General features: G+C 31.6%; 1 protein-coding gene and 1 long non-coding RNA gene across 2 annotated transcripts; both read right to left on the bottom strand.

Annotated features, from left to right (window-relative positions):
• Window positions 1-7,102: 7,102 nt before the first annotated feature.
• Window positions 7,103-7,747, bottom strand: LOC145005502 (uncharacterized). Its single transcript, XR_013662587.1, has 2 exons — window positions 7,606-7,747; window positions 7,103-7,524 (listed from the first exon to the last, which is right to left on the bottom strand). It is a non-coding gene; the product is annotated as an uncharacterized LOC145005502 (long non-coding RNA).
• A 3,819-nt stretch (window positions 7,748-11,566) lies between these two features.
• Window positions 11,567-12,602, bottom strand: LOC145007376 (uncharacterized). The gene is made up of 3 exons (XM_078966323.1): window positions 12,077-12,602; window positions 11,799-11,977; window positions 11,567-11,692 (listed from the first exon to the last, which is right to left on the bottom strand). The coding sequence occupies exons 1-3, from the start codon at window positions 12,600-12,602 to the stop codon at window positions 11,567-11,569; spliced, it is 831 nt and encodes a 276-aa protein (XP_078822449.1).
• Window positions 12,603-15,363: the final 2,761 nt, after the last annotated feature.

Below are 15,363 nucleotides of genomic sequence, written 5' to 3'. Positions count from 1 at the left end.
ACAAAAGAACAATATGAACCGATCTACTTACTCAGTTAATCTACAAAACACGAGGCATACATCTTAGATTGTATCAATGTATATGTTTATATGTTGATCTCTTTGTTGTTTCTATCATCATATAACAAAATCCAGTATTTGTGTGTCATGTTTGAAGCATATAAGCTAACACATTTTTGGTTAATGACTATTTCTTGCAACCATGCTTTCAACTAACTCCTTATTATGATTGTCCTCTGAATACAAATTTAAAAGTAAACCTAAGTACTATTCATAAAACCATAAACAATAACTTTTTGAATTTACAATGAAGTACATAAAATAGACCAATGTACCTCTTTGGTCCAAGGTCCTTTACCAAGTTAATGGTTAAGAACTTTTTGCTAAGTTGCTTGATTTCAGCTCGTCAGTAACTACACATCCTTCTAACTTCCGAATGGTCACATCCAAAAACAAGATCCTCATGTTCAATCCTATCTTGTGAAAAGAAGGTTAAGTTTGTGACCTAACAACTTTATCAAACATTCATCTTAATGACATAACTGAGCCTAAGAAAACTATGTTTGACTTGAACCTTTTCAATGTTACAAGAAGGGTATTTTGGTCCTTGGTCATCCCATAAAGTTGTGTAAGTTGTAGTTGTTCTTTTCAGGTGTTGTTTTATTTGTTTCTTCATAGTATACTTTTTGTTGTTCTAAAAAAACTAAAAGGCATTTATATATGATGCAACATGTATTTTGGAGATATAATTTTTTAAAAGTTTTATTGTAAAATTAGATTTTTGAAAAATAATAAAATAATGAATTGCTGAAATTTGTTATAATGATTATTTTAGTGATTTTGTAACAACTTAGTTAGTGAAAGACCATCAACATCACGAAGTTGCAAAATTAAAAATTGAAAGTGTTTTCGTTATCGTACGTCAAATCTATCCAATGAACGCATGATCAATAATAATAAATATTAGAAGATGCTTAAGCTTATGATTGTTATAAAACCCCATAATGTTATTAGAGTTATTTAACATAATATTACATTATTTAATGTTGCATTATTTTTGTCAAAAAAACATTTTAGTTTTTTATTTAATATTCCGATGAGATTAAAAAGGTTCTCTTTTAAAAAAGAGAGTATAGAAATAAACAAATAAAATATAACAATTTGTCTATAACTTTTTCGATGACTCCTAACATAGTGTTTTGATACCTTAATGTTTTCTAGTATGTGATTAATATCAACATCGTGAAACATACTGATTATATTTCCACTGAGTGATGTGTACGTGTTTTCCATTCCAAATATGCTAGGAATGTTTGGTCTCTATACTTTTAGATGCATGTAGCACAACCAATTTATTACATTTATAAAGACAAAAAAGATGTAAGCATAACCTAAAATAAAACACTAAAATTGTCCCCAAATTACAACCTTAATCCTCTACAAAGCTCTACGTATATATAATATTTAGAGCTTACCGGTTATCTTGTTTAATATGTTATATTAAGCTTCAAACACAATAGGTTTTCCCCCTTAAAGCCATTTGTTGAAGGGTTGACAAATAAATAAAAGTCGACCCAGTTAACAAAAAATTCAACAAACTTACAAATTAAACACAAAAATTAGGAAATTTTTATTAAGATAACAAAATTCCAATAATGTGAAATTTTTATTAAGATGCTTTCTCCTCATATACATTTGATATATTTCCCTAAAAATTTGAACCAGGATACAATGTTTATGCGCTATCTAATATAAGAATAAATTTGAGTTGATATAGTACCATAGGGTGCTAAAAATACTTACCGGAAAGGAAAATATAGATTGAGTTGTAGAAATCAAACAGATAACGACAACCAATTAGCAATTTATCATTACTGGACCAGGAGATGTTAATAAAGAAAACAAAGGAGTGATACCCAAACTAAAGCAACAACACATATCAAAATCATCAATTAAACAATGGAGTACCAGATCAAAAACTTATTCTTCTTCTTTTCGAAATATATCCTACATGAAAAGAGCCAAAAATAAACAGATCTGAGGCTGGAGAGATAAAGGAGGGTTAACTTATTATTATAGGGAAATTGTAATCTAACCCTTATGAATGATCTATTTGACAAAAATGACCCATTTTATTATTATTTGTATATAATGTAACGACATTTTTTTAGAACACATTGTTCCAGAGATGTCTCCGGAATTCCGGAGTACGATTCCGGACAATGGTTCCAAAAAACGTGTTTTTTTTTTGCATGTAACATATGTTTTTTCTTTTAGTTTAAATTTTAGTTTTATATAATATATAAGTTTTGCTTTTATAAAAGGTATAAATTTTGGTTTTATAAAATATAAAATGCAACTAAATCAACCACCAACTAATAAATACATAAACTAACACAAAAACTCGATGTTCAAATACTAATACGATGTTCAAACTATCTTTATCCTTATACCCCAAAAAAATTATGCTAGTCTTTGTCGATAACCTATAGCCCATGGAACGGTTTTAACCTGTATAGAAATTGATTTACCAATGATCAACGCCTCCACGAACCAATACAAAAACACGCCAGAATCCCCTCAACTGCTAATCTGTTGTGGCACGTCTTGTGCTTTTTTCAAGGGTGATCTTGAAGCTTTCAAGTGGGAGTGAGTCAATTGTTATGGTACCCCCAATAGCTGACTTCAACTAGTAGTTTGTGGATTGGGCTCTCATACCTATAAAATAATCCTCAATTTCCGAACAGTAGCCGTCCTTCCAATGACTATCGTATATAGTCATTCTAAATGTCTTCAAATCCAAATCACCCAAAAACTAATGAGCATATGGTAAATTGATTGGGATGTAGAGCTACAATAAATGTTGAAATTATTAATTAGTATATATCTACTCCAATAATGTAATCCAACTAAATTATATTGTATCACACTCTTCCCAAGCTGAGTTAACAGATTCGTCAACCATATCGCGTCAGTTAAATGTATCAGTGTTGAAAGTTGATGGCATAACCATCCACCGAGCATTATCTACCAAACAACATCGAATCATCATGTTCTTTATATATATTGTGTACGGTAGGCTCTAAAAGATTGTACAACGGTGCTGGCTGTTTCCGTGTAACACCTTTCCTCTTCATTTTTATCCATGGCGACTTATACCATATAGACATAACTTTTTGACACTTATAATGCCTAAGAGGTGCTGGAGACGGTGTTTTGTATTCCTCCTGTGGAATCACTTTTACATCCAATGATTTAATACACAGAGATAACTACTCAGGGTCGTCATTCAACTGTTGTTCCATGGTGCATAAGACATAACTATGCTCCCATAAGTCATTGTCAATGTAGTATGTCTGTACCGTTCAATAATGTATACTTATAAACGATGCAAAAACATAACGACTATAAACAATGAAATAATTAAAATTGTGCTACCACCCCCTTCGAGGTGCCAGCATTGTCCCCAGGAGTCTTATTGATAAATTTTAGAACCATGGCTAAAGCAGCGTCATGCTTTGCTAAATGTTGATCCTATGACCTCAACTGCTCACGACATTCACCAAGCTTACTTTTCAATTGACGAACCTTGTTTTGCAAGACACTAATAATTCGGTCCTTGTTTTGCAAGACACTAATAATTCGGTCCTTGTCAGTTGAGGGGTCAGCGGCCAGGGATAGTGGTGGTGACGGGTGAAATTGATCATCTATTTGTGCCTTCTTTTCTCGAGGCTCATGGGTAAGGGAGTTTTTGAGTGATGGCATTAGAGAAGGTGCCCTGTGAACTTCAGTGTCGGGAAAATTAGGGTCATCAATCCATGTCAAGCTAACTATCCACCATTCATCACTCATCTCATCTTCTATTGCCTCCAACTTCTGTACAAATCAATTATCCTGCTAACAAAATTATTAAATTATTAATAAACATAAATTATAAAATAAATAAATGTGTAAATAATAAAGTAACCATATGTCGTTGATTTTTAAAAGCTGTTTGCATTCAAGCTTTTTTTAAATCCCTCATTTTTAACCATACAAAAGCCCGATGAATCACATTCTATTGTTGGGTACGAAACAAACTGCTCACTGGAAAAGTCTCAAGAATCTATATCTAAATGTTAGCAAACAAATAAATTGTTGGAATTTTAGCAAACAAAATAATAATAATAAAATTTGCATATATTTACCTTAAAAGCGTATAAAAACCCGTTAAAGGTGTAGGTCATTTTTTGAGGTTGTTTATCTTCCGGTTCATCTGGATATATAAGCTTATCAACCTTATTGAATATGGTAAATAACTGTATGTACAATTGATCCGAAATTATCATCCCTTATAGATATCTACCACTTAAAAAATCAGTTAACAATTAAATTTCTAAAAATTATTAGTAATGATAAGTAATTATAATTAGTAATTATAAAATAAACGACATTGTAGTCGTTGAATTCGTCAATGTTGGATAGCAAAGCAAAACACTCTTTTGTAACAGTCTGTTTAGGCAACCGCCCATTGAAACCCTTCTAATAGGTATAGAAGACATACACAGACTGCATCCTCGTATGATAACTCATTAAGTGAATGTTTAAACACCTTCATAACATCATCTAATTTGACCTAGAAGTTCCTCGGGACCATAGCCATGGGAACGGAACGCGATGCTGAATGAAAAAACATGAAACTAGACACCAAACCGGAATCCGGTGATAAGACAAAATTCTTTCTTCCCGAAAGACAGCTCATAACTCTCAATCTCAAAAACCATTATTTTCTACTTGGCTTCGGGGGTTAGTGACAACTTTGTGGAAAAACACATAATGTAGAAGTAAAGGACCCCCTTATACATTAGGAATGTCTAACCTACTCCCAAAACATGTATTTCATAAGATAGTCTCATATTGGGGTCTGTCCTTAAATGTCAGAAGAATTTGCTCGCCGATTTTGGGTTTACATGAGAGTGCAATTGATGCATCAAAAACCATGTAGTACTGCATAAATAAAAATGTGTTATCACTTCATCTCGAGACGGATATGACCGATATTCTGGACCAACTCCACACATGTTCCTCATGTTCCATACGAGTTCATCTTGTTGTGGAATAATTCCTCGTGTTTCGGAGGCTTCCAGAATGAACTTTTAAGATTTGGAACACAACATTTCGATGTAAATCAACACTACCTAGACATCTAAAGTAATTTTAAGTTGGTCCTACAACAATAGTGGATTCTTTAATTTAAACTCTGGAACACTTCCCAAACTAAAATCCAAAATTCATTAAAAGCCTGAACTTCCACTTGATGGTTATACCCTTGGGCTTCAAATCACAAACCAAACTCTTGGATCATCTAACCTACATTACCCACACCAAAAGGGTCTAAATCTCTCTTTCCCAAAGTCCCTAAGCCTTATGAAACCCGATCCTCAGTTTGTGGCCCCGGATTTGGAAACGTTTCGGAACAGGGTGTTACAGTGATATCAGAGCTTTGAAATTTCAAATTAATGGTACCTAATAAATAAAATCGAAACAAACAAAAAAATCAACAATCTGTTTCTCCAGGATGTGGCAAGTCTTAAACCACGACGTGAGATCTGTATGGATTATCAAATTTTGGGATTTTCTGGTCTTATTCAAAAGATAAAATAATTATTATTTAATTCATTTTATTTTAAATGTCTAAAATCTGAATACGTTAACTAAATGATTGAGAATAATCCTAATTTTAATATGAAAGGAAAACTAAATAAGATAATTATCTTCTCTTCATATATCATAATAAATAAGAAAACACACTTGGTTTCATAACTTAATAGCACCTAAAACTAACATTAAGAAAAGTAAACAAAAAAATATACATTAAAACATTGAATTCATATCTTAAGAAAAGAAAAAACAATAAAAATAAAAATCGACATACTTGATGTAGATAAGGTGGTATTTCACCTAAGAATCGGAGAGAAAGAGATTGATACGAGTTGATTGTGTTTCACCGGAGCGATGAGGCAACAACAACGATGTGGGTTGACAACGGCATGAGATCTCGTCCGTCAATCTCATTAGGATTCATAGATTTTGAGGCATAAATCATAGAACGTAGATCTAGAGGTGTAAACCGTAGATTTGTTGCCGAAGATCGTAGATCTATAACCGGATATTATAGATCTGGATCAGAGCACTTTAGATATGATAACGACATAGATGAAGTTGTAGGTCTAGGTTTTGTCTAAGGTTCTTGAACAAAGGGTCGGGCAATAAAATTAGCGATGTTCAGGAGCTTCTTTGAAGAATTTGAAGTAGCTGGAGTTAACATATTGTTGTACTAAAATTGTTGTCTAAGCTTGCATTAATGAGTAATAGATCAGACTAAGACATGGAGAAGATAAAAAAAGTAAAGAGTTAGGACACTCGCGGCATCGGTGCCGATTTTTATTCTGGCGAGACGGAGATGGGGTGGACATCAACGACGACAAGAAGTGGTGTTAAGGTTGTGTTAGTGGAAGAGTTTGAGAGTAGTTGATTGCATCAAATCTAATAGATCTTATATAAATGAAAAAATATTGAAATTTTGATCTAAATGTTAGGTTTTAAAGTTAAAGGTCTCAAAATGGCAATTTTTCCAAAATTGCTATAAAACCTTACAAAAAAAATAAAGACCAAGAATTGAGCAATATACCCTTAATAATAAGCTACAAATAATGATTCTCGAGTTCCTAATCTTTTTTAATTTTCATTGATCATATATATATATATATATATATATATATATATATATATATATATATATATATATATATATATATATATATATAGTTAGGTTCATATAAGACGATCTAATTTTATGAGACCGTGAGACGCATTTTTTTTTTTTTTTCTTTTAGTTAATTCAAGTTCCGAAAATAATATTTAAATTTTTTTTTTATTTTTCCATTTATTTTGCATTTTAAAATTATTTTTAAATTTGATCTCACGGTCTCACAAAATTAGAATGCTCTCAAATGAACCTGAACCTATATATATATATATATATATATATATATATATATATATATATATATATATATATATATATATATATAATTTGTGATGTAAAGGAAAAACAAAAGAATTAAAACAAGACATTGAAAACCATATATTTTCGGACATAAGAGTTCAAAGATCTCTTATTTTACAATACATATTAAGTGCATACTTGCATCGAAATAAGTCGCGCTAGTTATTTGTTTTACATATAAGCACTACATAATGCATAACTGCATTGTGAAACATCTTTTTAGTATATGACTGAAAAGATGGTTCTTTCCAGATGTTTCCATTAGTTTTGAGTTTGTTTGTAAGCAATTGCCTCTGCAACCGTCTTGCAACACTTGCACCCTCCTTTAGCTTGGTAAGATTTACGAGTACAACAACCATACGTGCAACCTTTATGTCCAGGATTATATGAACCCTTACCGGGCTTAACACCTTTGCCAGGCCTTCCAATTCTACCGCCTATGATGTGTTCTTCACGTCCACTGGCCTTATACTCACCTACAGCATTAAGTGTTAATTAACTTGCAAGATTTATACGCTTTTTTAAAATAAAACACGTAAGAGAGAAAATTTATTTACTGTCAGTGTTTTCAGCCAACGCCGTAGCTACAGCCACTTCAGAGGTAATGAGAAGGACAACAGCAAAAACAAGAGTAAGAAGAAGGAAAGCTCTTGGAGCCATTTTCACTTGTTTATACAAAATGAAATATATGGAAGAGAGGTGTGGAAATTAGTGTGTTACATGTCTCTATTTATAGAAGGTTTTATGAATGAAAAAATTATTGCTATGTCCTACTCCGTTTAGTGGTTGGGTTGTTAGGATTGGGGCTAAGATTAAGATAAAACCTTTTTTTTTTTTTTCTGCATGTGCTTGAATTTTATCACTTTTAAAAAAAAAAAGCAATATATTAAAAAGAATCTAAGGAGCAGCTAGAGGTACATGAATTACACGTAAACCCAATTAGGGTCCATACACTAATCAAACCAATTAAATGCATCAGCTTTACAAGCATGATTCTTAATCCAAAAAAATAATGAAATTACACCTCATTAGCAAAATCCTTGCTGCTTTTAAATCTGTTGTTGAATTTTATCTTTGGTTTATTTTGTACTGGAAAATTATTACAACTAAAAAAAGCTGCCGACGGAACAAGGAAGAATAATACATAAATATCGAAATAGACTTATTAGAGGTGATGACCGAATCCATCAAAAAAAAATATATATATATCAACTTAATGTGATAAAAAGGTTACACTATAAACTATAAGATCTAATAACTTTCAACACAAAAACGTGGAGAGGATCTATTTTTCATATATATATATATATATATATATATATATATATATATATATATATATATATATATATATATATATATATATATAAAAGATACAATTACAAATAGATATACATGTGAAAAGATAAAGCACTAAATTGAAATATAAAATACTAAGAGATAACTCCATCATTATCACCAGATTTATCATTATCGCTAATACCCCTCAAGCGCATGGTTGAAGGCCCAACACAAAGCTTGTGCCGAAGGAAATCAAAAAGCGGTTTAGGTAGACTCTTAGTAAAAATATCGGCTACTTGCAGCCTTGTCGGAACAAAACGAGTCTGTAGTTTACCGGAGGCATCAAGTTCTCGAACAAAATGATAATCAATATCAATATGCTTGGCACGTTTGTGAGCAATAAGAGTCTGGCTGAGAAAGATGGCACTTCGATTGTCACAATGAAGTGTCGGATGATCATGAGGTAAGACATGTAGCTCACGAAGAAGATGAGCAACCCAAACAATCTCAGCAACAATATTAGCCATAGCTCGATACTCAGACTCACAACTAGAGCAAGAGACGGTAGGTTGTTTCTTAGCACTCCAAGATATAAGATTACCACCAAGAAAAATAGAGTAGGCATAGGTAGAACGGTGTGTTTCAATGCAACAAGCCAAATCAGCATCAGAATAACCAAGTATGTTGGGTTGGGTAGAGTGCCAAAAAATAATCCATATGAAATAGTACCCTTGACATACCTTAAAATTCGTTTAACGACCTGAAAATGATCTGGAGTTGGAGCATGCAAGAACTGACTCACTTGATTGACTGCATAAGACAAGTCCGGACGTATAATAGTGAGATATTGCAAAGCACCCACCAAAGAACGATAGGAAGTGGGATCATTAAACGGAGTGCCGGAGCTTGTTAGATAATCTGATGTTGAAAGAGGTGTAGCAATAGATTTGGAGTTCAGTAAGCTAGCTCTAGTAAGAATACCATGAGCATATTTGGATTGACTGAGAAACAAACCATCATTAGTATAAATCACCTCAAGACCAAGAAAATAACTCAACTTGCCAAGATCCTTTATAGCAAACTCACAATTTAAACGTGAGATGCAAGAGGTGATAAATTGTGGTTGGTTACCTGTAAGTATTAAGTCATCAACATAAATCAAAAGATAAAGTATACAGGTACCCCTTTTATAAATGAAAAGAGAGGTGTCGGCACGACTAAAAACCAAACCATGAGTAGTCAAAAAAGAACTCAGTCATTGAAACTAGAAACGCGGAGCTTGCTTGAGGCCATATAAAGCTTTCTGTAGGCGGCACACATGATTAGGAAACTTAGGATCGAGAAAACCAGGAGGTTGTTCCATATATACAGTTTCAATGAGATGACCATGTAAAACGACATTCTTAACATCTAGTTGATGAAGTTACCACTGATTTAATACCGCCAAGGATAAGACTATACGAACAGTAGAAGCTTTTACAACCGGACTAAATGTCAAAGAATAATCAAGACCTGGCACCTGTGTAAATCCTTGTGCAACAAGACGCGCCTTAAAACGATCAAGAGAGCCATCAGAGTTGTATTTCGTACGAAAAACCCATTTAGAGCCAACAACATTTGAACAAGTAGGTCTAGGAACTAACACCCATGTATGATTAGTTTGCAAGGCATGCATTTCTTCTTTCATGGCAGAAAACCATTTGGGATCTTTAACAACACTTTTAAAACCACGAGGCTCCTTATTAGAAAAATGAGCAAGATGAAGAGGGTGGTGCTTAAGAGAAGACATAATGGAATAATCATCCACAAAAATTATGTAATACAAGTAACCATTAGTAGACATAATGGGAGCTAATGAACAAGATCAAGGATGTTTGAAGAGGCGTTTAGAATTAATATTAAAAGGTAAATGTTTGCTTTTAGAAAGCTGACAAGAAGAACAAATACTAGGTTTGGGTAATAAAGAGGTAACAAACAAATGACCTAATCTAGACAAAGAAGAAACAAAATCAAAAGAGACATGACCCAAACGTTTGTGCCAAACTTCAAAGGAAGCATGAAGTTTAGATTTAGATAACTTAGATAAAAATTAGGGGTGAGCATAATAACCGAAAAACCGAACCAAAACCAAATTAACCGATATAACCGAACCATAATAACCGAACCATTTTAAAAACCGTTGGTTCGGTTTCTAATTTTTGTTAACCGATAACTAACGGTTCGGTTATCATTTTATAGATTAACCGAACCATTATTAACCGAACCGCTAAATTTATATTTTAATATATAAAACTTATAGATTATATATAAAATAATATAGTCAAACTTATTTAAGATCCATTAAATTATTGAAAATATAATCCATTAATCGTTACTTATAGGAGACGAACGAGCAATCAAACCATCAAAGGCTGATCATGCAGACACACACAATCTTCCAATCGTGCATTGAATTAGATTATTGATTAATGTTGTAATTCCTAATTGGCTAATTCTACAATTTGTAAACATTATTCACAATTAGTTTAATCTTCACACTCATAATCGTAATCGAAGGTTTCTCGCACCGTCAATCCTAATCAAAGGTTGTTTTGATTTTATAGTCCTATTCGAAGGATTTTTAACTTTATAATCAAGACTTCTAGGTAAGTTAAGTTCTTGGTTCATCTTGACTCTGTGATATATTAAAAATATACTTTTTTGAATTTTTTTAGCTTTTTTTGTTTACTGTTTTTGACTTAATCACATTGAATGTATATGAGTGATTCTCTTTTTTATCCAATAACACATAATATGAATGTTTGGCTCTTTTATTTTATGGTTTTTGATTTAATCGTATTGAACGTGTATGAATGTTTGACTTTATTTTAATATTAATATCAATTATCAATATATGAAAATTTAATGCCAACTTTTTTAATGTTTTATATTTTTATTGAATGTTTTATATTTTGAATGTGACTATGTGTTATCTCACTTTAAGTATTAACGGTACACATTTTATTCTATTATTATAAACTAGGTTACAATCATTGATGTCGAAGACTTTTTGTTATTCTATTTTAATTTTTTATGACTATATACTTTCGTTATTTATATTATTTTGAACATTATAGTTAACCAATATTAACCATTAACCAAAACCATTAACCATAACCAATATTAACCATAACCAATATTAACCATACCCAATGGCTACCAAATGCATTAACCAATCATAATGATTATGGTTCGGTTTTAACCAATAACCAAACCAAACCACCCGATACACACCCCTAATAAAAATGCTGTTTGCCCTTGTTCAAGAATGTAAAGACCTTGATCAACCCTTCCTCGAGCTAGAATTTCCCTGGTGAGACGATTCTGAAGTAAAAAAGAAGGATTTTGAAAATAAGATATCAATAGGTAGATCATTTGTAAGTTTGCTAATGGAAAGCAAATTTTTGGTAAGATGAGGAACGACAAGAACATCTAATAAAGGAATATTATGAAGAGTTAAATGTCCAATATGAGTGATAGGCAAAGTGTTACCATTACCAAAACCAACAAAATCAGCTCCATTGTAGGACTTAGTATCATGAACATTGGAAGTCAATGGAGTCATGTGAGCAGTAGCACCGGAGTCAACATACCAATCCGAAGATGTATCTGAATAGGAGGCACGGAAAGCAGATGCCAAGTTTGCATCAACAGTGGGTGATCGTGTGGCAAATGTATGAAGATTGGGGCATTAGTTTGCAAAATGACCATCTTTCCTGCAAAGTTGGCAATGAGGAGACCTACGGCCGCATCCCCTACCACCATTGTAGCCACCTCTAGAGTGTCCACCACTGTTAGAGGTACCACGATTACCTCTGCCATTTGAAAACCCTCCACAGTTTTTAGTTGCAGTAAATGCAGCTTGTGGAGTAGGTGATGGAAACATAGACTGAATAAATAATTCATGTCCCTCTACTTGAGAGAGCAAATCCTGGAATGAAGGACGAGGTTTAACAGCCCTTTGTGAAATTGAAAAATGCTCAAAAGAAGGTCCAAGACCACACAAGAACCAGTGGCTTTTATCATAGTCATCTACCGGATATCCAATTGTTGATAATTGCTCACAAATAGACCTGAATTTTCGACCAAATTCAGATACAAAGGAAGTACCTTTCTTCCGTTGTCTTAGAGAGTCACGTAGAGTTTGCATTCGCTCAATAGAATCATGACGATAAGCTTTTTCAAGTGCAGTCCACACATCCATGGCTGTTGACAAACCAAGAACCTCAGCCATTGCTTATTCAGTAAGAGAGGATTGAATGATGATAATAGCTTTCTGATCACGTTCTTGCCATTTAACAAAATCTGGTTTTAGTGTTGGTACAGGTGGTGAAGCATCACTTGCTGCAGTGGGTGTAACAGTGCGTGGAGGAGCAAGCGAGCTCCCATCAATGTTATCGCTTAATTTCTGGAAGGATAGTAAAGGGAGGATCTAATTTCTCCAAAAAGATAGTTGGAGGAAGAGAGTTAATTTAATAGTAAGGAGATGGATAAGAGTGTTTAGGGAGAAGGGGGATTGATCATCTCCAGCAGCCATGAAAAAAAAAAAAAAGTCGGCAACAAAGAATCAAGATCCCTCTGATACCATATAAGATTTAATAACTCTCAACACAAAAACGTGGAGAGGATCTATATATATATATATATATATATATATATATATATATATATATATATATATATATATATATATATATATATATAGGGTAAAGTGAATATACCTAACAACCTTATATAAGCTTAGGTACCTAACCACATTATACTATATTGTTTTGCATTATATTTCCATTGCAATCGTCTAAGGTTCTTAAAGTTCAACCCTTAACTTGATTTACTTCCAAGATTTTCAGATATTCACCATTATATTCTTCCTACACTATTTGATTTGTAACGGTAGTATATGAAGCCCACCAGGGGGTCTCCGATAGAAAGACATCATTTGAAGGATGATAATGGTGAAAGTCCAAAGATTTTGGAAGCAATTAAGTTGTGAGGTTGAATTTTAAGAACTTTGGGTGATTACAATGCAAATATGATATAAAATTACGTAGTATGATGTGGTTAGATACCTAAGCTTATATAAAGTTGTTAGGTATATTCAGTTTACCCATATATATATATATATATATATATATATATATATATATATATATATATATATATATATATATATATATATATATATATACATATATATATATATATATATATATATATATATGAAAAGATAAAACACTAAATTGAAATATAAAATACTAAGAGATAACTCCATATTATCGCTAATATAAACCCATCCATGTTATCCATAAACTTTTGAGTCTAACTTATATATTTTTTAACATATATTTTTACATTAATTAGTAAGAAAATACATATATAACAAATTATATGTATATTAATTTGCAACTTTGAGTCGTTCATTTGGTTTTACTTCTTCCTATTATATTATAGTTTTTTAAACATTTAATACAAAATACAAATAACCTCATGCCTTGAAAATAACAATTTTGATTCTTCTTTTATCAAACTTTTATATTTACACTCTTTTGCCTCAATGATTTTTAATTAATAGTTTTCCTCCCTAATTATTACATAAAGTTATATTATTGGTTAGTTATTACTATAAAATTATATTATATTATTGGTATTTTGTAAATGACGATTGTGGCCCCTTATAATATTTTAAAGATATATTTTTTTGTCCCTTACAAACTTTGTTTTTTTAGTTTTTCTTTTCATTAATATTAATTATTATCAATTATAACTTTTTATTAATTGTTATTTATAGTATTATATCAAATATGATATAGTTTTAAATTTTATTTTTGCCCCCCTCCACCATACATAATTGTTAAGATAAAAATTTTATTTTTATATTTTTATGGTCTAATTTGCAAAGAAGTTCTCTGATGCAACGCAAAGCATTGTTAAATACTAGTTTTATTTTATATACAACAACAATTTCAATAATATGACAACAATCAAGTATTAGAAAAATGAAAACCATCGGAACCTAATGATATCCGATGAAAAAAATTGAAATTTCTTTTTAAAAGTTTATTAAAAATTACTATAAACTCAAATAAAACTAACATTAATAATACATAATAATGTTCTTATTTTAAATCGCAGTGTAATATTTTATTTTACTTTTTGGTAATTATTTTTTATATATTAAACAAACTAGATGTGAGCACGATATACTACACAGATTAAGTAATATATAAAATGACATGAAAAAAAATAATTTAAAATAACCACAAAATAACATGTGACAAAATGTAACATCCCAAAGATTACAATAAATTTAAACTTTCGAAAACAATTATATTTTTTAATAAAAACCATTAAATCCTTTAATTAATCAAAACTGTTAAGTTTCAAGTATTTAAATAACATTTCAAAGTCAAAACATACTTTCGACAATATTAATCCATTTATAATTTAAAACAACAATGGAAACCTAATATTCTTTAAACCCCATATCAAGAGTCTGTGACAACGACCCAATCTTCAACCGCATGAGTGTACAGTCATGCTAAACCACTGTTATCAATAGTGACCCTAGCGCTCGCCATGGCGTTTGGCGAGGCGAGGCGTTCAAATGTCGCTATGGGGTCCATAGCGACGTAACGACCTGTTTCAAGTTTTTTTAATATGGTATAAATAGATCTGTATTAGGGTTTTTAGTTAACTAAGTCAAAGAAGCATCTGATACTCTAACGTTCGCTCTATCTCAGTCGCTTCTTTTGACCCTCATTTACGCTTCTTCAATGATCGCCAGTTCCTTAATCTTCAACGTTCTCTTCTTCCTGTGATTTAACTGACCTGCACCGGTTTAGATTAACACTTGTTGTTTTTTGTAATACGCATGTTTTAGAAATTAGTTAAACTATTAGTCTTTGGGGGTTTTAGCTTATTTATTAGTTATAATTGATAATTAGGTGAAGGTAGAAGTGATATTAATTTTAATAGGTATTCTCTAAAAATGAAAT

The sequence above is a fragment of the Lactuca saligna genome, chromosome 7, assembly GCF_052625555.1.
Source record: "Lactuca saligna cultivar CGN05327 chromosome 7, ASM5262555v1, whole genome shotgun sequence".
Lineage (NCBI taxonomy): Eukaryota > Viridiplantae > Streptophyta > Magnoliopsida > Asterales > Asteraceae > Lactuca > Lactuca saligna.
This window is presented reverse-complemented; position numbering and strand designations above follow the sequence as displayed.